At 34.6% G+C, this 23759-nt stretch overlaps 1 protein-coding gene across 1 annotated transcript in view; it reads left to right on the forward strand.

The window, feature by feature from the left end:
* The first annotated feature begins 1908 nt into the window (after positions 1-1908).
* Positions 1909-23759, forward strand: part of LOC149804147 (actin nucleation-promoting factor WASL-like) — a 46986-nt gene continuing 25135 nt past the window's right edge. The window contains exons 1-3 of the mRNA XM_089954114.1: positions 1909-2107; positions 15631-15771; positions 20923-21009. Of these exons, the coding sequence (XP_089810240.1) occupies positions 1982-2107; positions 15631-15771; positions 20923-21009 (354 nt within the window). The 5' untranslated portion in view covers positions 1909-1981. The remainder of the gene's footprint in view (positions 2108-15630; positions 15772-20922; positions 21010-23759) is intronic.

Here is a 23759-nt window from a genome sequence, read left to right on the forward strand (position 1 = left end):
ATCGACACAGCCTCATGGGGATCCAAATAATATAAACCCTTTGACTGGGATTTCCTTGTCTCGCCCCAAACCCCAACAGAGCTTATATTATTCTCTTCTATGACTTTCTTTAGCAAAGGGATATATCATTTTCATTTGGAACAATTATATAATGGCGACCTTCGCCGATCTCTTTACGGGACAGGCAACTATATCCTCAACACAAAATTCTCTCGATGTAAAATAATTAAATTATCATGGAATTCCAAATCTGAGGAAGAAAAAGACGATATATTCATGACATTTTTGAAGAAATCCCACCTTAAATTAACAACAGCGGTCACGTCCTCTGACGGCATGTACACTGTGTTGAAAGCCCCAAAACTGGCAAAAAACTGGCAATAAAGCTAAATCAAAAAACCACGGTGTCGGGCGACAAGGACTCAGAGAAAGAATTAGAAAATGTTTGCTTTGTCTATGATCATTATTTCTTATTTATTATTAATATAACTCAGCGCAAAGGAACAGTTTAAAACATGTAACCAGTTGAGAATCTGTGATTATTCATTGTAGATTTGATTGGCCGTTGCCAAATCCATGTTCAGCATTTTTGTACTAAATATGAAGACATTATAAAAATGGTATTTCATAATTTAAAACAATTTGAATATGACATAAATATGGAAATATATGTTAATTTGGCTTGTTGTAAATGCCTTCGTTATTCTAATATACGATTTCTCCTTTTCTTCCTTCTTCTTCCATCCTGACCTCTTCCTGTGCCGCTTCTTATACTATTATCTTCTCAGCTTCCCATTAAGAGTTTAATGCCATCTCTACGTGCGCCCTGGGAGAAAGAGACATTTGGCGAATTTAAATATTTTCTTTTCTTTTTCTCAAGATAATTATATTTTTCTCCAAATAATAGCAAGGATGTAATATTTTGTTTTGGTATACCCATTTACATAAGTTTTCGCTGTTACCAGCTGTAATTATTATCGTGTGTTGTTTCTTTGACTATGGGCAATGTCGCGCCCAATAAGCTTTCTTCCCCAAGACGTATCGGTCCTACTAAACACAGCAAAGACGCGCGAAGACATATATAACTATTGTGAATTACGTTAAATATTAAATCTTGCATTTTCTCAAACATTTTCTTATTATTATTTGTACAATATTGTAACATTCTAAAAATATTTGATAATATATAGTGTTGATACACAATTTATGTCAATAAATATAACAGAACTAGAAAATGTTTGCTTTGTCTATGATCATTGTTTTTTATTATCTATTTAACTCAGTACAAGGATAGAAACGTTTTTAAACTTACAATAAACATTTTACATACGATTTTCTTATTATTCGAATTAGAACTTTGCCACCAAATTTTATTGGTTATTTAATTTGGCATAATTATGTTGAAAACTAATCCTTCAGTTTGGTTAATTTATTCGTCAATATAATTTACAATATAAATACACTTGTCTAAAATGACTTTTATGACTGTCAGGCTTTGTGAGGCTTTGTTAGGCTTTGTATGACTTTGTCTGGCTTTGTGTGATTAGTAAATATTGAAAAAATTGCACTTTCTTTCGATAAGTTCAATGAACAATGTATATAGTAATAAACAGTTTACGTATGATTTTGTCATACTTTGTTATTACTTTGTCATTATTCAATTTCGAATTTGTACTCTGTCTTCCAATTTTCGGTCATATAATTTTGCATAAATATGTTGAAAACTAGTCTTTCGGCTTAGTTAATTTTATCAACAATATAATTAAAAATATAAATACGCATTTTTTATTTGACTTCACATGGCTTTGTGTGGCTTTGTCAGGCTTTGTCTGGCTTTGTCGGGCTTTGTCAAGCTTTGTCGGGTTTTGTCTGGCTTTGTCTGGCTTTGTCGGGATTAGCAGTATTTAGTAGGACCCATTCATCCGGAAGTAGCAGAAGAAGCTTGTCAATATTTTGAGAAGAAACGAGAAAAAAAAAAACAATGTCCAATCAAGGGAATATGCGCCGGAGGTCTTCCACCCGTACTAAACAAACAAATGAAGGATCCATATTGTTATCTGACACGGAAAACGAGGGACTGTTCAGTTTATTGGGTCGGAATTGTGTGGTGTGTAGAGTCTCACGTTTTTCGATACACAACTTCCGGGTTTTTGTCCCTATCTTAACAGATTCTTAGAATGTTTTGATGTTATGTACATTTATTTACAATTAATATTATCCTTCAGATATAGATAACAATTTACGGTGTCTTATAGATAAATAAAAACTAATATGAGTTTATTTTTGGTGAAGTAATCTGCTGTTGGTTTCTCGAATAGAAACATTACTGGTTGGAGACCAATTCTCGCCACTTTTTCCTGGTTTTTTTTTTTAAATCATCCACTACCGACATGAACTTGCTCCTTGGCAGTAGAATACATAAAAGCAGGGCCTTTAACAATTTTTTTCATCGTGTTAAATGTGAAATCAGCAACATTAACGGTTACGTGGGGACCGTTAATTAAAACGGTGTTGGTGTTGAACTTTACGGGAGAGACAGTACCAATTGTCGCCACGTGTTGAAAATTAATGATCTGCTCACACATGGTTATTGGATTATATTATTTCTTTAATTAAAAGAAAATTTCGTTATTTCTGATTAATTAATTTTTAATTTGTGTTGCTTTGTAATTCAAATTAATATTCTTTACCAGTTACGATTTATGAGAGGAATGCATGAAATTTTACTTAATCACCGGTTTAATAAACTGAGATTTTTTAACACATTATGTAACATGTAAAGGTTACATTAATGTCTACTTCTTAATTGAGGATGCTTTATTTTGGAAATGTTGTAATTCTCCTTTACAGTGTCTGCTATAAAAGCAGGAGCCTACATTAAGGTATTGTTTTATGACATAGTTATTGTTGACCCATGTATGCTAATTGTACCACGTGACTCCTTACGTCAGTAAATGGAGGCATAAGGGGCTAAAGTGGGGATTTTGGTTATTTTCTTTACTAAATGGATTTATCGAATGCTTATGTTTTCTCGGACTTGTTGGCTTAAATCAATCTTCTATTTTTCTAAACAGGAATGAAAACTTCGCGTGCGGTTACGAGTTACTATTACTATGGCGACAGTTGGTATGTGGTGAGAATTGGTCTCTAACCAGTACATACTCCAATGTTGTATTATCGCGAGCGCTGTTGTTGTTGTGGGGTTTAACGCCATTTTTCAGCACACGATAGGCTATACATGGCGGCCAGTATTGATGGTGGAGGAAGTACCCAGGAACATCCCAGAAAAAAACATCGACCCACGAGAAGCTACTGGCAAGCTTCTCAGGATGCATAGAAACACCGAAACGCCGGAACACAATAGAAACACCAAAACCCACTTCAGTTATATCATATATACCATAGTGTATATTGGTTGTAATTGTATAATTCATATCTGTGACATTTAATATTAGTTATATAATAAATTAATATGTACTTTCTTTTCTGAAAGTGATGCAGCATCAAAGTAAAAAGAAGCTGGAAACTGCGCATTTTGGAGACAGTTCATAAAGGAACAAAATTTAATATTAACAGCATGTATTGCAATTTATACACGAGCTTAATGCTTTAGCTGTTAATAATAAACACATTAATATTGATTTCTTAAGTTGATTATTGTGGTTATTAATAATTACATTTTTTAAAATTATCTTATATATATATATATATATATATATATATATATATAGATCTCGGAAACGCTTAATTACACATATTTGGATGCCAATTTTTGATCTGGGATGCAGAAAATCACTGAAGCTGGAATCCTCCATACGCATGTAATAGGTGTGCGGCAAAATTCAAAGACTTTCCAGTCCTGCTTCAGCCACCTGCTTTGTGGGAAAATGTGTTGATCAATTAGCTGTGCTGATATTTACAATGACAGAATTCAGTGACTGAAAGACCCCTTGATGTACTTACATGTTGCCATTATAAGAGTACATCAAAAAGAACATGATCTGACTGGCTGCCGGGTGGGAAAATGTACAGATATTTACAGTGATTGAATTCAGAGGCAGAAAGACCCAGAGATGTACATGTGGTCATCTATAAAAGTATATCAAATAAACAACTTTAGCTTTCGTTATTGTGTTCATTTCCAAATGTATCGGAATAAGTTGTGCACGAGAATCAAGACATGTTGAGACTTAGATAAAATGCCATTCATAAATTTGGATAAGTTTTTTGGGGTTAAACGGCAAACTTACAAAGATTCTAATGAGATTCAGAAGAGTGCTAAAGCTGCTATAATTGATAGTTCGGATAGGACAGTAGCTAAGTGTAAGAAAGTTTGTGATGCCTAGCTTAGTGTTTGGAATAAATCCTTACTTGGATTGACAAAATTCAGTATCACTCTGATGGACGAACAAGAGCTATTGAACACATTAACCCCTGAGCCAAACAGCTAGGCAGTCCCCTGCAGCATACTTGCAGAGATCACCTAGAGCAGTGTTAGCCTTTCCAGTGCCTGTATCCCTGAGACTAGCTGACAGCAATTGGCTTGCAGATTTTTATAGAGAGGCTACTTGCAATAAAATTGTTATTATTTTATTTGCATTCATTTAATTCAGCTGAAATTTGGCACGGCAGTTCTCAATAAACTTACATATATAATGGTATAAATTTCATGCTACAAGCAGAAATAAAACTAATGCATGATGGTGAAAACAAATGATGTACTTGCCAATTTGCTTCTCTTGCTGTGAATAATCCATAAAATCCATTAAGGAATTCACACAGAATTATTAACACCATCAACACATGAAATAATTATATTTTATGTACACAGAAATTCCACTTGTCTCTTGTAAACTAAACATCCTGTGAATACTGTACACAGATGGGCATATTTTACTTGCTCTTTACTTATCTTTCTTCCTTAGAACTCTCACTGAAATTTTTAAAACTAATAAAGCACTTAACAAACCTTGAACTATGAACACTCATGTTAACAACATATATTTCCCAAACATTTATTTAAAGATTATTCAAAAGAAAAAAAAGCTCCACGAAATCAAATTCATTGGCATCACAGTCTGAATCCGTTGCTGCTCCTTTGTATAGCCTCTTGTCAATGTGTGTTTTATCATTTACGATCATCGATCAGCTCTACTTTCATTTTCTTCTTCTTCTTCAACATTCTTATTCTCATCACTACCGCTGTTATTTCCAGTAGCTTTTTCGATGTCACTATCAATCTCGTCTGATTAAAATCCAGAAAATTCTCCGTCAGAATCCATCAAGTAAAAGTCTGCTCCTAGAGGCTGATTCTTGTCAATTTGCATCATTTTAAAATTGAAATATTTTCACAAAATCAACTGATATCGAAGTGAATTTTTTTCTTCCCTTTGTTCAGCAATGTGCGTTCTGTCTATGTAAGCTAAAATTGGGTTGGTTAAACTGCCTGCATTAGCAGGAAATGGCTTTAAATCAACCAATGGTTTGCACCGAGTTAACTCGTCATGCGGGAGAAAGGCCTTGCTAAATGCTGCCTCTTAAACTCAGCGCTCGGGATACAAGCTATGCAAACTCAGCCACTTTAGTGAGGCACGCGGGAGATCAGGAATGTAAAGTACGACGAGTATACTCGTCGCCAGGGGTTAATGTGTTAAGAGGTACATTGACTGACCATACTTTTTTTTAAAATGCCCCTCACCTTAGCCCGGTTAGTTCCGGTGTTTGTAGCGAAATGTATTCATCAATAGATCAGTAGCTAGGCCAAGTTTTGATATCAGTTATGTTGATAAACAAACTCCTGCCCATTCACAAGCATATGTTTTGATAGCTGATTGACTATTAACCATTTTTCGAGTAAGGTAGCAACTATGAATTTCCTGCATGATATCCTTTGATGATAAAACATACAAACATGTTTTTTAAGATCAGAATCGGTGATCTGGATTTATATTAACTGCCTCATGTACACTATTTCATCATAAGATTAGTTTGAAACTGTAAGTGAACCGGTAGGCCTAACGGGAAATAATGACGGACTTCACTAAGTCTGGGATGTACCAGTTTATTAAATTGTCTGTTTTCGTACATCATCGGGCAAATATTTTCAGAAAAATATAGATATCATTGAAAGAAAAGCCATGGTATTATTTTATTTTAAGATTTAACTTTAAACTGCAAATTATGTAGGTCAGAAACGTAGAGGACAATGCTATGTTGTGGAATTCGCGAGATGCGCTTTAAGGTCTAAGCTGTTTTCCGACTTGACACATTTGCGAAAACACGGGGAAAAAACAGCAAATCAGATACTATTTAACTATTGCCTAAAATTACTACAAAGACGTAGACAAATAAATCATAAATTTGCAATCCTGTCAATGGACTGATGTAATGAAGCTATATTAAAGTGAGTGATTACATTACGGAAACCTCTCCATCTAAAAATAGATGCACTCACGTCTGTGTTGATTCTGTAGGAAAGAAGGGACTGCAACTTTTAATGGTGGGACTCCTATTTTTACCAAACTGGGAGTCCTGTACTCCTTGTTTTAAAATCCTAGCAAGATCTGTGTGTGTGTGTGTGTGTGTGTATATATATATATATATATATATACACACACACACATATATACACATATAGAGAGAGAGTATTGGTCGGAGTATGAAAATGCTTTGTTAGATTTATGAGAATGTATCTTTATCATGAATATTTTATTAAACACTAATAGTGTCCAGCAAAACCTACATATTAAAAAGTGTGTCTTCCACGTGGTAACAGAAATGACTTTGATAAATCCTATATTATGTTTGCTTTCTTCCACTAATCGTGAAAATTCAACCTTTAAAAATCAGCCAGCATTCATTCTTGCCTTCTTGCATTGAAATAAAGATTATTTAACCAGTAGCCATTGAAGTTCAATGCACTGTCATACGTATTTAATCCGCTAATCATGCAGACTTGTACTGCGCGTCATTTTACTCAAGTACATTCGAATATACTCAAAAAATATATCCATTAAATATATCTTTGGTGGTTCTTTTCTTCTCAGTAATTGATGAATATAAATCAGCCACTTTCCCTGTTGTAGATCCTTAATGTCATTTGCATTCTGGTCCTACTAAAGACCGAAATGTTATACAAAGTCTGTATAATTTTTTATTATTTGTATATATTTGCATGCATCTATACATTTATGTAAAGAAACTGATGTTCGTTATGCTTAATGTAAAAATATAGCGAATTGAAATCATGCATCTTTTTTACATTATACATTTGTTTTACAACTTTGTGCAAAATTAACTAATATTGAAATTTGACGGGAACTACACAGCATTAAAACGTCAACCATCTTATAGAAAGCTGGTCACGTGTGTGGACGGTTTAATGGACAGAGATGTTGCCATTGTTGAGTCTACTGTACAGTATGCTACATTACGTACTAGGTCCATTATATGATCAGTCTTTTCTTTCGGTCCACGCTTTCTATGATAGTAAGGTTAACTTAATATTAAAAAGGACGTCTTTGAGTATGTTTGAGTGTAACTGAATATTTTTGAGCGTATTTAAATAAAAAAGACACACATGGCCTCCTTTACATTGTAATAAAAATAACGAAAATGCAATGAAAATAGTGTCATTATTTATGTTGAATTATTTTTTTTATATAAGAATATAGTTTAATTTCATTTATTGCTTGAATTAAAGAAGCAGTTGTTACTGACTTAGTTTGAGGAAAATATTATCTTGTGTAAACGAAGACAATAATTTTTAATGCAAACTACATTCAAAATAGTTTGAAACTTCATTGAAAACATTTACTAAAATGAAAACTAATAACATACTAAATAAAATTATTTAAATCTTCTTACCTTGATAAAGCCGCTCCAGCATCATAGTCATCACCTTCAAATGCACAGGATTTGCAGAGGAATTGCAGTGATTTTAAAGACCAACATTTAAGTTCTTGCTGAGACATTTCAATACATCTCCTATGGTACCATTTACAACAATCTGAGCACTGAATGGTATCATGGTCATATTCCAATTTACACTTGCCACAGGGAAATTCAGCCATCTTTCATGACTGACTAATGAACATAGCCAACTTACCAAATGTTTACGGAGTTTAACCACTTTTATATGAAGAAACATGCCATTGTCATCAATTTGTATTCTGAAATAGCACATACATATGCCCCAATTGCAAAGTAAACATGCCAATACAGCCATATTATCCCCCGCAATTGCATCTGGATATGCCTTCATATCAGTACACTAGAAATGTGTATGGGAGAGGTGATTAGTGTAAAAAAAGGACCAGTACCAAAAAGAAAATAACGCAAGTTACTGAATGTGAGAAAGTTAAAAGAAGGCAAATACTAATTGTGAAAGAAAACATTTGAAGTAAAGCGAATCAATAATATCTCTTTTATAAATTTATAAAGACTATGGTTCAGCAGGCCTTAATCATTTTTGTCTTTTGTGCTTACGAATACCAAATGGTCATTAATTGCGTTTATTAGGAAAATGTGTTGATTGCTATATGGTAACTATGAGTTTCATAATCAAAACTTAAGGTATAATGTAAATAATTCAACGATGTTCATTTTTAGTGCATTATAAATGCAAACATTAATAATAATCTGCACACCTTTATTCATAATTTCCAAGCTGGTGTTTTTCTAGTGTAGATCAAAAAATGTACAAAAAAGCTGGGTAGGCAAGAATGTTGAAACAGTGTTACAACTCGAGATTAAATATGTGGCTGTCAGAAAGTATCATAAGATCAGAAGATTTTATTGGATATTCAAAAAATAAAACAGTCACATACAAATCTTAAATTACATAAAGACAAGTCCAATCATGAAATTGAGAACTGTTACCAAAATGTAACATCTGTAAGAAAATTACATGAAAGCAATCAAACTTCTTTCTACTGTTGGTCCAAAAACCATAATCTATAAATAATGTGCATTCATCAGACAGCATACATTTTCTCTGTGCCAAAAAATAATTCAGACAGATTTGATAGTTTAAACACCAATTATTTATGTTGAAACATTATCGCCAAGTGTTCATCATATAAGTAAGTAATTCAGGGTATTTATTTTCAGTATCTTCATCTTTAGATGACATGTGAAACTTTTTCAGTATGAACAGTAATTAGAAAGATACTTAAATTATCCATGTAGAAATTACTCAAAATATCAGAAAACGGAAAATAATAGTTCATTAAAAGATATATGAATTTGAAATTAAAGTATAAGTAATGAAGGATAAAACGTTATAAGTGAAGGGAAGAAAGCGGTACAAGTATCATATATCTCGAGTTTACCAATTATCGCTTTGGGTAGTTCAGTCAGGAGTGTCTCAATAATCGCCAAAAAAAATGTTAAAATCGTATGACACATCAAGCTCTGTTGAGACTGGATGCATGGGAAAGCAATGTGATTGCAGAGACTTGTATTTGTGTCTTAAATGGGATTACCAAATTGTTGTTTCTCAAATGGGATTATCAAATTGTTGTTACATAATGAATACTAATTATATAGACAATATGTAAAGGAAGTTTGAAATTCACAATGTGATCACGGATTCTTTCCTGATACGGACGCTGCAATCTGAATAATCTGCAATGGTCTGATGTTTGCTATCAGTGGTTCACTGGAATCATGGTGTAAATCTTCACTGACCAGTGCTTCATTTTTTTCAGCTTAATGTTTTAGCAATATATGCAAATAATGCCATTGACAAAAAAGTGAATACATTTGGGTATTGAAGAAAATCTGCTATGAAAGGAAAACTGCACGTACTTTTTATTATTATTTTCACTGAACAACTGATATGGAAATTGTAACTACTCTAAATCACGAGACCAAAAAATTTTTGTGATGTAAATTCCAAAATAAATACGGAAATGATTTGACATGCCATTTTTGCATCTATCTTTGTATTTATATCATTAAAATAAGTGTCTGCGCATACTTCTTGATAGTTACACTTACACTGTACAGCTATTTAAATTGCTGATTTTCACGAAGTTATTCATCCCGGCATTATTAATAAATCATTACTGATATATATTTATTAGCAATAGATTATGCATTAACCTTACGTAAAAATTGTATTAGACACTGTTAATGGTAAGTGTTATTTTCTTTATTAAAAAATGACACAAATTTCACAATTCAGCTATGGTATATACAATATTGCGTTTCTGTGTTTCTAGTGCGTTCCGGTGTTTCGGTGCGTTCCGGTATTTTTATGCTATGAACTTTCTCACATACCAACATTGGCAGAATCCAAGACTCGAACCCACGCATTGTGAGCGCTGTAATATCGCTTCAAACAGTATTTCCTGAATAATTTTAAACACTTGCCATCTATCGGTTGTTTACTGATGCAAAGCTGTAGCCAGGAAGGATACAAATCTGTATTTACACAATTACCTAAAAATTTGCAAACATTTTGGTTAATTCTACATTGAAAAACAATGATCACCAATTTTGTTTTGTAAAGTACATGCAATTCCGTTGATCATTCTATACACAACTCTTGTCAAACTTACTATGTCATCACTGGTCATGATTACAAAATATACTCATTGTATTGTCTGATGTTTGATGATTTTTGGTCATATACCAATGGTGACATACATTTCCTTACAAGGTTACACTTGGAATTTCATTCAATGGCAGACAGTATGGATCAAAATCAAAGAAACATTGCTCTGAGTAAGCACGTCAAGTCCATTCCTGTCCTTCTAATTTTTGTCTTGACCCCAGGTATTCTAACACTTCATCCTGTGGACCTTCAGTTATTAGTCCTGGACCTGCAGTTTTCAGAAAATCTGAATTAAGCAGATATTCATTTCCCAGAACAGCTTGCAAGAAAAAGAAGACCCTACTAGCAAAAAAATGAATTTCATGAGCAAAAATTATAGGCAGTAAGACTTGTTATCATAAACTTTTATTTGCTTTGAATGATTTTAGGCCCACTAATGGACTTCTCTGTTCTGATCACTGAACTCAAGATTTTATACACCCTCCCAAAAAGTAGAGCATATATTGTAACGATATTGTGTGTCCATCTTTTGGTCAGTCTTTTACCATCTTTCAGTTCTGTGTCAAAACTTTGTTTTTACATCATCCACTTTAACCAGGATTTGCAGATGGTCTGCATTTGTGTTAACGAAGAATACTACTGATGTCTGGATTAAAAGGTCAACTGTGACACAATACCATTATTTCTATATCACAGACCTTGATGAAACTTTGTGGATTGCGTGCTTGTTGGGTAAAGAAGAAGCCTGTTGGTTTGGAGTCAAAAGGTCAAAGGCTATGGTCTTTTGTTGACTGATAGAAGAAAATAAAGTTTTTACACAAAAGCATTGGTTGTGCATTGGAGACCTGGACAGAACTTTGCAGCTGGCTTGCACTCGGGGTAAGGAAGAAGCCAGTTAATGCTGAGGTTAAAAGGTCAAAGGTAAGGGTCATTGTGACTGAAAGACCTGGACTATGATTGTACAAAAAATAATTGAAATTGTTACCATATACAGTGTACTTACACCAAAGTTTATGGAAGGCTTAATTTTTATTAAGAAAGAGGGTTATTGATTTTGGGTTTAAAAGGTCATGGTCAAGGTCATTATAACTGTTTTTGTATCATTGTTTTAGTTCTCGACCACATGCCATGGCAAAATCTTGTGTTTTACTTGTTCTGGAGTAAAATCATTGTCAAAACTTTGTGGATGGCTTGCACTTAGGATATTGTCTTTGGAGTCTAAAGTTCAGATGTCATGGTCATGATAAATCTAATAAGAAAATATAAGTTTCTGTTCAATAAGTTTTGTTCAAGTTTGCATACCTTGACCAAAGCTGAAGGTCACTGAAACCTATTGGTCGTTAAATCTTGAGTCACATGTGCTTTCATAAACTACTAAATATGAGCCATATAATGTTGGCTGTAGGGGTGAAACTTTACATTTGTGCCATGTATTGATACAATTCATGATATGCAGCCTGCAATACGATACATATCGATACATATATGGACTTGATGGTCTTTCCATCTTGGAAGGTAGGTGGTATCCTTTCATGTATATTGACATTCTGGTTCTATTTCCAGTATGCAGACTACAGATAGACATTTAGTTATTGTATTCTGAAGGGGCATATACATAGCTAGCTTTGTCAGCTTGAATGTGTTGGGAAACTGATCTTTGTGACTGATATGTACAATTCTTCAGAGCTCACACATATTTTATCTTTTGGTCTTTCCTTCTTACTTTCTTATTTTTGCCCTTATTTTATTTGGACCCCGATATGGATACATATATATGGCTTTGTAGCATATGATCCGCAGGGCGAAATTGATTAATTAAAAAAATGAAAATTAAAGTATGCTTTTAAAAAGTCTGTATTTTAATTAGACTCAGTATTCTGCCATTCGTACATTTAATTTTGAAATACCACTGAAAGGATCATGCCATCTATTTTTTATCCATCCAGCAATCACATCTACTTGTATTTAACACCATTTTGGGCTCAAAATCACTCACTGGTATCTCCATTAACACTTTCCCAGCTCCAGTAATCTGATATACCTAATAACTTTAAAAATTATTGCCATAATCACTATCATCAGCAAGTATTTGCTGAACAAAATCATAATGAACCACGCGGGGAAGCAGACATTTTGGGTTTTCTGTATTTTAAACATGCATTTGTAAAACTTTCTTCATGAATGGTCTCAAACTGTACCATAATGCTTATTCCTGGGCACATTGTGCTAATCAAATTTAGTTTCACAACCATTCATGTTGTGTTTGAAGAATCCAGATGTGGAACAGTTGCTATCTGAAAAACAGATGTTGCGGCAAGAACGGTTAAATAAACTTGTATACTTTGCCAAGCACATTTTCATATGTGGGACTTTCAAGGAATTTGCAGGAGTTCTCGCATTTCACTGTTCTCCAAGCATGCAAACTCGTACAAATTTTGCAAGATTCGTGCAATGGCACAACCTCACAGAATCTCTGTGAAAGTACTTGACATATATAATGACTTTCCCGTGAAGACTCTGTTTCTCTGCCAATACTTCCTGTTTGTCATGCAGAGAGAGAATGAGCTACATTGATTTCGTATTGGTAGTTATTGTTTAACCTGGACTGGTACAAGAAATAACCACAAAATGAGAATTCAGTGTAACATTTCACTGTGCAACAAACCTCTAATATAGCTTTCAAATCGACCAATGGAGTCAAGATACAATTCAAAGTAGAAACTTTGTATGAAGGTGGTTATTAAATTGATGAGTAAAGTACTTCATTATACATGTGTAACATGTTTGGAATGTATGCTGAACATACTTCTGGGTTAAGATCATTAGCATGGAATGGGGGGGGGCAGGTTACGAACCATGTCATTTTGTGTTAACTTGTAAATGGCAAATGGGTATTCTCAAGTGGTCTTTTTCATTTTTTCTAATAAACATGAGTGCCTATTACTGCAAATGCTGTTTCAGATGGATTAAAATTTTACAGAATAACAAGGCAACTAATAATAATTATTCATGACTACTGAAGACTAAAATAACATGCATACGGTAAGTATCATTTTGTATCGATTTTCCATCTCTTATATCGATATGTGTATCATTTCAACAAAAGTATTGATGCATCAATATATCGATGAATCATTTCACTCCTAGCTGGAATTTTGCTTATTCCTGATTGACCTACAGTTGAATAGAAGAAGTCACATTATTACGTCTTTTCTTTGTTTGCTAGAAGGATGAGAAGCATGGTAAGGGTCTCATTGTGGTAATTTGACTTCCATAGCTAAGGTCAAAATCTGGAAGTCATACTTGCTGATTGATTCACAGGAGTTGATGTTTCTCACAACAGGATGTAAAACAGAGTAGATGACAAATTTGGTAGACCACATTGTACATACTCCTAGCTTACAGTTCTCAGAGTCTTATAAACAGCAATGTTCATGCCAGCTACATTCTTGATGACACCAGATCTAACATGAATCATAACACCAGTTGTTGACCTCTTTACTGCTGCTTTCTTGATGACACCAGCTCAGATCTGAATCAAACACCAGCTGTTGACCTTTTTACTGTTACTTTCTTGATGACACCAGATCAAACATGAATCATAGCTCTATGTGTTGACCATTTTATTTTTTTATGACAATCACTTTATGGAAATTTGATTTGGGGATGGCTTGAGTTTGATTCCAGGGCATATGGTTCTGCAAGTAAGGGACTAACCCAGGTATAGCTGTTGATGTTTGCTTTTCCAGTATATTCTTTTCTATTTATTCCCCTGCTAATAATCTGTAAAAAAATCGGTTATCATAACTTAAAGGCACCCTTTTGAAATTGTGGTGATATTATCAATCTTAAACTTTAAGAAAATTGACTGAACTGTAGTCCAGACTAATAAGATACATTACATAGATATTGCCGTACATGTGTTTCTTGACACACTAGACCGCTCTGGTGGCCTAGTGGTTTGAGCATCTGCCTCAGATGGGGGAGGTATCGAGTTTGAATCCTGCCCAAGTCATACCAAAGACTTATAAAAATGATACTAACAGCTGCCTCACTAGGCACTCAGCATTAAGAGGTTAGTGTTAGGACTGGTTGGCCTGATGATCAGGATAATGTGACAGGGTGGGACATGATGCCACAGTGCTAGACAACACTATAAACTGCCACACTGCAGACATCATAGTGATATGACTGAAAAATTGTTAAAGCTATGTTAAAAGTCCAAATCACACACACACACTCTTGACACACTGTTGGAAGTGAGAAGGGGTGATTGTCACAGTTGATATCATGGTTGTGGACAAGATTTGTGGGCCCTTGGAAACGTTCTCCCAAACCATTGTGGTCCCCTTGAATTTTGTCCTAATTCTCCTACCCTGTCTGCAGCCCTAGCTGAAATGTATTCATAACGATTGTGCTTTTGACATGCTTGAAATTAATGGTATGCCTAATGATGAGTTTATTGACATGACAGAAATCAATGGTATGTATAAGGTTGGATTTATTGACATGGTAAATATGAATTTTGTGCACAAGGATGGGTTTATTGACATGACAGAAATGAATGTATGTATAAGGTTGGATTTATTGACATAGTTGAAATGAATGGTATGTATAAGGTTGGGTTTATTGACATAGTTGAAATGAATGGTATGCATAAAGATGCATTTATTGACATAGTTGAAATGAATGGTATGCATAAAGATGCATTTATTGACATAGTTTAAGATGCATTTATTGACATAGTTTAAATGAATGGTATGCATAAAGATGCATTTATTGACATAGTTTAAATGAATGGTTTATATAAGGTTGGGTTTATTTACATAGTTGAAATGAATGGTATGCATAAAGATGGCGTTGCCTGTCTTTTATGTCTGACCAATGTTGGCTGTACAGTAAACACAAGTCTATCAGACTTTATATTCAATCTTGGTAATTTATTGATTCAAAAGAAAACCTACTGTTGCATATTTTATATTATACAGTCATACCTTTTTCAACATACATTGATATTTGGTATGATTTTCTCCTTGTCATATATGCCATAAATATACTCTGATTTTCAGACATTAGCATCTGCAGTTGTACAGCTGTATTTGTCTGAGCCACCAAGTCACCAGCACTGGAACAAAAGAACCTGTGGTGTTGCCTGTTTCATCAAAGATAACCCAAAAAGGTCATACTATATTAGAATTTACGACATTAAGGTTAGTGTGTTTTCCTTCACAAAGTTTAGGATTTAAAAATTTGTAACTCACCTAACAATAATGCCAAGTGAGCCTATGGTATGGCCCTGCATCACTGATTAATACTGAGATCTGCTGTTAGCAAGGAGAATTGACAGGCATAGATGAATGTCTGTGTTTTGGTGACCATTGGAATTCCTGGTTCACTTATTTTTAGTGGCTGGTCAAATAAGGTGTCGCATTGTGTATTAGGGAGAGTTACCATACAAATTACCTATTCCAAATTGCATTTTTCACTTTTGCATATGTGGTACTGTAATCTGATTGGTGAATTGAAAGGTTACCAAAACATGACCACACGGTGTGTGTCAGATCACTGTTATGTCAAAGATCCCAATTTTAGTCTGATTGGGCTGTAATCCATCATGTAGTCATAAAGATTTTAGTCTGATTAGGCTGTAATCCATCATATAGTCATAAAGATTTGAGTCTGATTGGGCTGTAATCCATCATGTAGTCATACAGATTTGAGTCTGATTGGGCTGTAATCCATCATGTAGTCATAAAGATTTGAGTCTGATTGGGCTGTAATCCATCATGTAGTCATAAAGATTTGTCTGATTGGGCTGTAATCCATCATATAGTCATAAAGATTTGAGTCTGATTGGGCTGTAATCCATCATGTAGTCATAAAGATTTGAGTCTGATTGGGCTGTAATCCATCATGTAGTCATAAAGATTTGAGTCTGATTGGGCTGTAATCCATCATGTAGTCATAAAGATTTGAGTCTGATTGGGCTGTAATCCATCATATAGTCATAAAGATTTGAGTCTGATTGGGCTGTAATCCATCATATAGTCATAAAGATTTGAGTCTGATTGGGCTGTAATCCGTCATGTAGTCATAAAGATTTGAGTCTGATTGGGCTGTAATCCGTCATGTAGTCATAAAGATTTGAGTCTGATTGGGCTGTAATCCATCATGTAGTCATAAAGATTTGAGTCTGATTGGGCTGTAATCCATCATGTAGTCATAAAGATTTGAGTCTGATTGGGCTGTAATCCATCATGTAGTCATAAAGATTTGAGTCTGATTGGGCTGTAATCCATCATGTAGTCATAAAGATTTGAGTCTGATTGGGCTGTAATCCATCATGTAGTCATAAAGATTTGAGTCTGATTGGGCTGTAATCCATCATGTAGTCATAAAGATTTGAGTCTGATTGGGCTGTAATCCATCATGTAGTCATAAAGATTTGAGTCTGATTGGGCTGTAATCCATCATGTAGTCATAAAGATTTGAGTCTGATTGGGCTGTAATCCATCATGTAGTCATAAAGATTTGAGTCTGATTGGGCTGTAATCCATCATGTAGTCATAAAGATTTGAGTCTGATTGGGCTGTAATCCATCATGTAGTCATAAAGATTTGAGTCTGATTGGGCTGTAATCCATCATGTAGTCATAAAGATTTGAGTCTGATTGGGCTGTAATCCATCATGTAGTCATAAAGATTTGAGTCTGATTGGGCTGTAATCCATCATGTAGTCATAAAGATTTGAGTCTGATTGGGCTGTAATCCATCATGTAGTCATAAAGATTTGAGTCTGATTGGGCTGTAATCCATCATGTAGTCATAAAGATTTGATATTTACATATATCTCAAAAACTACCAAAATCACTTTCAACCAAATTCAACACAGATCATCCAGATGTAAAGACCTTCTAAGTTTTACAAATGATGTAGGTCCTTTATAACATATTACCACCATTACTAACATTAGAAAAATCTTTATATGGTTTCTTCACAAAAACTGATGAAAAGAATTTGACAATTTGGTACAAAGTATTCTGGGGTAAGCTCCTTTCAGATTTGGTACAAAGTATTCTGGGGTAAGCTTCTTTCATATTTTGTACAAAGTATTCTGGGGTAAGCTCCTTTCAGATTTGGTACAAAGTATTCTGGGGTAAGCTCCTTTCAGATTTGTACAAATGATGCTAATCAGCCTTTAAATATGGCCACTGTTAATATAAACAGAAAACATTAAAAGCTTTTTCAAACACTGCTGAACAGATCTTGACCAAATTTAACAACATTATGGTACAAAGGCCTTTGAAATGTAGCATTCTGGCATAAAGGCCTTTGAAATGTAGCATTCTGGCTTAACGGCCTTTCACGTGTAGTATCTTGGCACAAAGGCCTTTCATATGTGTGTACAATGATATTGATCCATCCATCCAGTAGAAAAACCATTGAACAGATTCTTCTCAAAAACTGCTGAACAGAAGTTGATCAGTTGTGACAGAAATCATTCTGAAATAGAAGCCTTTCAAATTCTTGCAGATGATGTTAATCCATTATCAAATACGGCCACCATTGCTAAAAATAGAACATAACTTTTCCTGAGCAAAAATATGCTGAACAGAATTTGACCAAAAGTTGATGGGAATCTATCTGGTATAAAGGCCTTTCAGTTTTATACCAATAGTTATTCTGTCATTAGATATGGCCACCATCCATAAAAATAGAAAACTTTCTGGCATTAAGGCCTTTGATTCTTGCTACAGATGATGTCAATTTGCCATCAAATATGGCTCTGTGTCTTCAAAATTAGAAAACCCAACAACTTTCAACAGGCCTTTCTCAGAAACCAATGACAGCATTTTATAAAGTTTGTCAGAAAGCATCTTGGCTTGAATCCATTTAAAACCTGTAAAAATTATACCAATTTACCACCATTACAATAGAAAGAAAAATCTTTAAAAGAAACAACTGGTGGATGAATTTACAATAAGTTCTTTCAGATTGTTACAAACCACCATTAGATGTGGCCACTGTTAACAAAGACATAACAACCTTCAAACAACTTATCGGGGCCCCGAGTGGCCGAGTGGTCTAAAGCGCTCTTCGTTACGGATCACTGCCATCTCACCTATGTCTGCGGCGGTTTGAGTCTAAGATTCAGCCAATGTGGGCATGTGAGAAAGCTTGCCAGTAGCTTCTCGTGGGTCGGTGGTTCTTTCCGGGGTTTTCCGGGTTCTTCCTCCACCATTAATACTGGCCGCCATGTATAGCCCTATCATGCTGAAAAATGGCGTTAAACCCCACAACAACAACAACAACAACAACAAAAATCAAACAACTTATCAAAAGCCACTGGACAGAATTGACCATTCTTTACAGTGTCTTGACCAGAAGCCTTTTAAATTTGTACATGTATTGCAGGTAATCCTTCAGTTATTACAGCCATTATTAAAAATAGAAAACTTCTCAGTAACTTCTTCTTGAAATCTGATTTTAATGCCATTCTGCCATTAAATATGGCTGCCATTGCTAAAAGAGAAACCTTTCGATGTCAGAAAATGTTGTACTATCCCAGATGAATTTCTTGACCAACTACCCTGTTGTTTGGCTTTGAGGTGGATGTCATGCAGGTGAGTGATCTCAGGTGTACCTAGGGTCTGTTCTATTTATGTATGCATTTATGCTATAATGGTTCATTGTGCATCATGAGCCAGACAGTTATGAAGTTTAAATGGATTCTGTTAAAGTGGTAAGGTTCAGCAACCATATGATGTATTTTTGGCATAGCAAATATATGACACTTAAAAAATTTTTTTCTTTTTAATAAGCAAAAAAAGATTGTGGTACACATATGCTGTAAAAAAATGTAATTAAAAGTGTAGAAGTCAGATATAAAGAAAAGTGTAGAAGTTTGACATAAAGAAAAGTGTAAAGGTTTGATGAAGAAAAGTGTAGAAGTTTGATGAAGAAAAGTGTAGAAGTTTGATGAAGAAAAGTGTAGAAGGTTGATGAAGAAAAGTGTAGAAGTTTGACATAAAGAAAAGTGTAGAAGTTTGAAGAAAAGTGTAAAAGTTTGACGTGAAGAAAAGTGTAAAAGTTTGATGAAGAAAATGGTAAAAAAATGACATAAAGAAAAGTGTAAAAGTTTGATGAAGAAAAGTGTAGAAGTTTGATGAAGAAAAGTGTAGAAGTTTGACATAAAGAAAAGTGTAGAAGTTTGATGAAGAAAAGTGTAGAAGTTTGATGAAGAAAAGTGTAGAAGGTTGACATAAAGAAAAGTGTAAAAGTTTGATGAAGAAAAGTGTAAAAGTTTGACATAAAGAAAAGTGTAAAAGTTTCATGAAGAAAAGTGTAAAAATTTGACAAAGAAAAGTGTAAAAGTTTGATGAAGAAAAGTGTAAAAATTTGACATAAAGAAAAGTGTAAAAGTTTGATGAAGAAAAGTGTAGAAGTTTGACATAAAAGTGTAAAAGTTTGATGAAGAGAAGTGTAAACATTTGACATAAAGAAAAGTGTAAAAGTTTGATGAAGAAAAGTGTAAAAATTTGACATAAAGAAAAGTGTAAAAGTTTGATGAAGAAAAGTGTAGAAGTTTGATGAAGAAAAGTGTAGAAGTTCGACATAAAGAAAAGTGTAAAAGTGTGATGAAGAAAAGTGTAAAAGTTTGATGAAGAAAAGTGTAGAAGTTTGATGAAGAAAAGTGTAAAAGTTTGACATAAAGAAAAATGTAGATGTTTGACATCTAATATCTCTTTACAGTTTGGATATATTTAAAATATAAGAGAACATCTAGCATTCAAGGCCAGAGTTTAGAATCATATAGTAGCTAGATAGGAGCAGGTACCCTAAACTACACATGAAGTATGATGTGTGGCATAGCTGTAACTTAGTTACCTAACCATATTAAGCAAGGTGTAGATAGAAAACACCTACTGGTAAGTCTCTTAATATATGGAAGAGTTGGCTAATACAGTAACAAGTCATCATTACAGTGTTCACTTTTATCTGTTAATCATTGTCGGATCATTTTCATTGTCTAAGGTCATTAGAGCATGCAATTTTACCTGTCAATTATTGTCTGGTCATTTACAATGGCTAACAGCCAATTAGATCCCAGTGAAGATCAAGTGTTCAAAATGGCATACAAATTCAGACTGAAGGAAATGGTGGGTATGCACCCACAGTGGGACATTGACCTTTTAACTTTCAAATACATTTATAAATAGATGAATGGAAATATTCCAAGCAAGAAGGTCTATAATGGTTTTATTAATTGCTGCACATTGATGGCTTTATTTAAAATAGTTTGTATTACTTTACATTGCTATACTATATTTATAATTGATTTGTTGCATTTTCTATTTATAGAAGTCACAGATGATATGGGAACAAGAGCTCTACAACCAGTTCATTTATAAAACTCCAAGAGAATATTTGCATACCTTTGAGGCTGATGTGAGTATTAGTTCTGTCATGATCATTGACCTCCCCCATCCCCCAATGAACTCCAGGTGAAACTTTGCATACCTTTGAGATTGATGTGATTATGCTTACTGTCAGGATCCTTGACCTCCCCTGTGTATTCCAAGAAAGTACAGTAAAAACTGATATGAGCAGCCTCTGCTATGAGCGACCATCTGTCATTTCCGACCACAATTGTAATGCACTGATTGATTTTATTATATAAACACTCTGTTATGAGCGACCACCTGCTGAACACGACCAGCGACCATGATGTCTTGGCAAAATATGCATTTTGACACTGCTATGAATGACCGCATCACATAAACAAGGATAAACTCCACTGACCTTTATTTAATCCCTGTAAAAACAACCACTCATACTGTTCTAAATTGAAATATTTTATATTAAAAATAGGCTGGCTTCCAATGTCTGAATTTTTTAGCTGTGCTTATAGTGCTTTATAGTTTTTGTTTTAAACCAGACTAAAGTATATATATATATTATTTCCTAGTCTGGTTCCCTGCTTCGTATGCTCCCTGCATTGTTCTCCGCTATTCATATTGGGTGAGCAATGCAGGGAGCATAAAAAGCAGAGAACCAGACTAATTATTCCCTCGCTTAGCCTGCTTCCTGGCCTTATATGGTAGGACCTGGCATCCCAATCAATGACATAAGGTGAGAACAGACAGACACCAATGACCTATATGTAATCAGTGGTTACAATGACTGCTTGATTAGTAACGATTGTTCTGATCAAAAACAAACAAAAATGGAATATTAAAAAAAAGGATTGTTGCTACTGGTGATAGATGCTACAGTCTTTAAACCAGGCTAATGTAAATGTCACGAATTGCCATTGTAGTGCCAGAGTTGACGTATTGGTCCCGTGTATTGTTTGTCTTTAGAGCTAATCCATAATGGAGGGGGTGAATAAGGTCATTGTCTATTAAACCAGCAAGAGAAAATTGTTTGCGGGATTTGACTCATAGTGTTCAAGACTTGTGATATTTGTTGTTTTTTCACCCCACTGTTAAGTGATTACATCCCGTCACAAAGCTGCCATCTATTCAAGTTGGTGTGACTGGGTTACACACTTTGCTTATAGAGTTAATCCCTGTATGTCAAGCCATTGACTTTTGTCTCTGAGTAAATAGTTCTATTTTTGGATGAGATAATTGTTTCTTTTTATTTCATTAAACCTGCTATGAGAGACCACCTGTCCTGAGAGACCGCTTTTTGTTGGCAGAAGGGGCAGTCTCTCATAACAGGTTTTACTGTACTTGATATGAGTGTGCTTTCTGTCCTGAGCTCTGAACTCCCCTGTGTATACATTTGAGACTGATGTGAGTTTGCATTTTGTCTTGATCTTTGACCTCCCCCATTGTATTCCAAACAGAGTATTTGCATACCTTTGAAGATAATTTGAGTTTGCTTTCCATCTTGATCTTTGACCTTCCCCCAGATTACTTAGGTATGTATACCTTTGAGTCTGGTGTCAGTTTACTTTCTGTCTTAATCTTTGACCTTCCCCCAGATTACTCAGGTATGTATACCTTTGAGGCTGGTGTCAGTTTGCTTTCTGTCTTGATCTTTGACCTTACCCAATGTACTGTGAGATACGATGTGCATACCTTTGAGGCTATTGTGAGTTTGCTTTCTGTCTTGATCTTTGACCTTCCCCAACACCTGTAGGTTAAGCTAATGTTTTTTGCTATAAACCAGATTATCAACCAGTCACTACCATGTTCCATGATAGTATTGAACTCTTCAGCACAGAAACATATTTCCACACTTTTGTCAGTTATCCTTACTTATTGCCCCCTCCCTCCCATAATATACATGTTTGCAAAATTGTCCACACCCCAAAGTTCACCCAACTGAAGTGGTCAAATTCTGCAATTGCTGGTCACATCTACAGACTACCCAAAGTGATACAGTATGGTGTAGGAGTTGTGCAGAATAGGGAATTGCACATGCTCATGCACTTTTGCACACACAAACAATTCCCACCCTATCTGCAAACAGCACAGAGATAAAGATATGAATTACCTCCATGAACTAAACTTACTTTTTCATGCTATTCTGTGTGTGTTTATTTTTTGTTTTAGTTCTACAGGTCATAGACAAGGAGAACTTACATGATGATCACTTGTCCATTGTCCCCCTAAACTACTTGGAAGATTACTATGAAACCTTTCTCTCTTTCTCTCTCTCGCTTACACACACACACAGACAGACAGACACACACAAAGGAGAAATGGTGGTGCTGCTTTGACATTCAATGTTGCCATCTTGAAAATCTTGTTTTCACTACTCCTCCGGAATGGTTGGTTATATCAACATGAAATTTTCACTAAAAGACTTTTACGAAGTCTAATTGTTCCTAGATGAAATTAGGTGCTGATCTCACATGCATTATAGCTGCCCCAATGTCCATCTGGAAAATCTTTCTTCTTTTTTTTTCCTGAACTTAAAGTCATATTGACATGTGGTTTTCACCAGAAGATTTCTTGTGTTGTCTGACTAGTCCTAAATGGGGCTGATCTGAAGGCCAATATGGGCACCATCTTGAAAATCTTTTTATTGTTACTCATCCTGAATGGATGGTCATATCAACACAAGGATTCCACTAAAAAACTTCTTACACTGTGCATATGGTTCTAAATGAAAATGATGTCAGTCTGACATAGAAAATCTTCTTATAGCTAATCTTGAATGAAATGTAATATTGCCATTGAAAT

Source organism: Sinohyriopsis cumingii, chromosome 3 (assembly GCF_028554795.1).
Source record: "Sinohyriopsis cumingii isolate HCF-2022 chromosome 3, ASM2855479v2, whole genome shotgun sequence".
Taxonomy (NCBI): Eukaryota; Metazoa; Mollusca; class Bivalvia; order Unionida; family Unionidae; genus Sinohyriopsis; species Sinohyriopsis cumingii.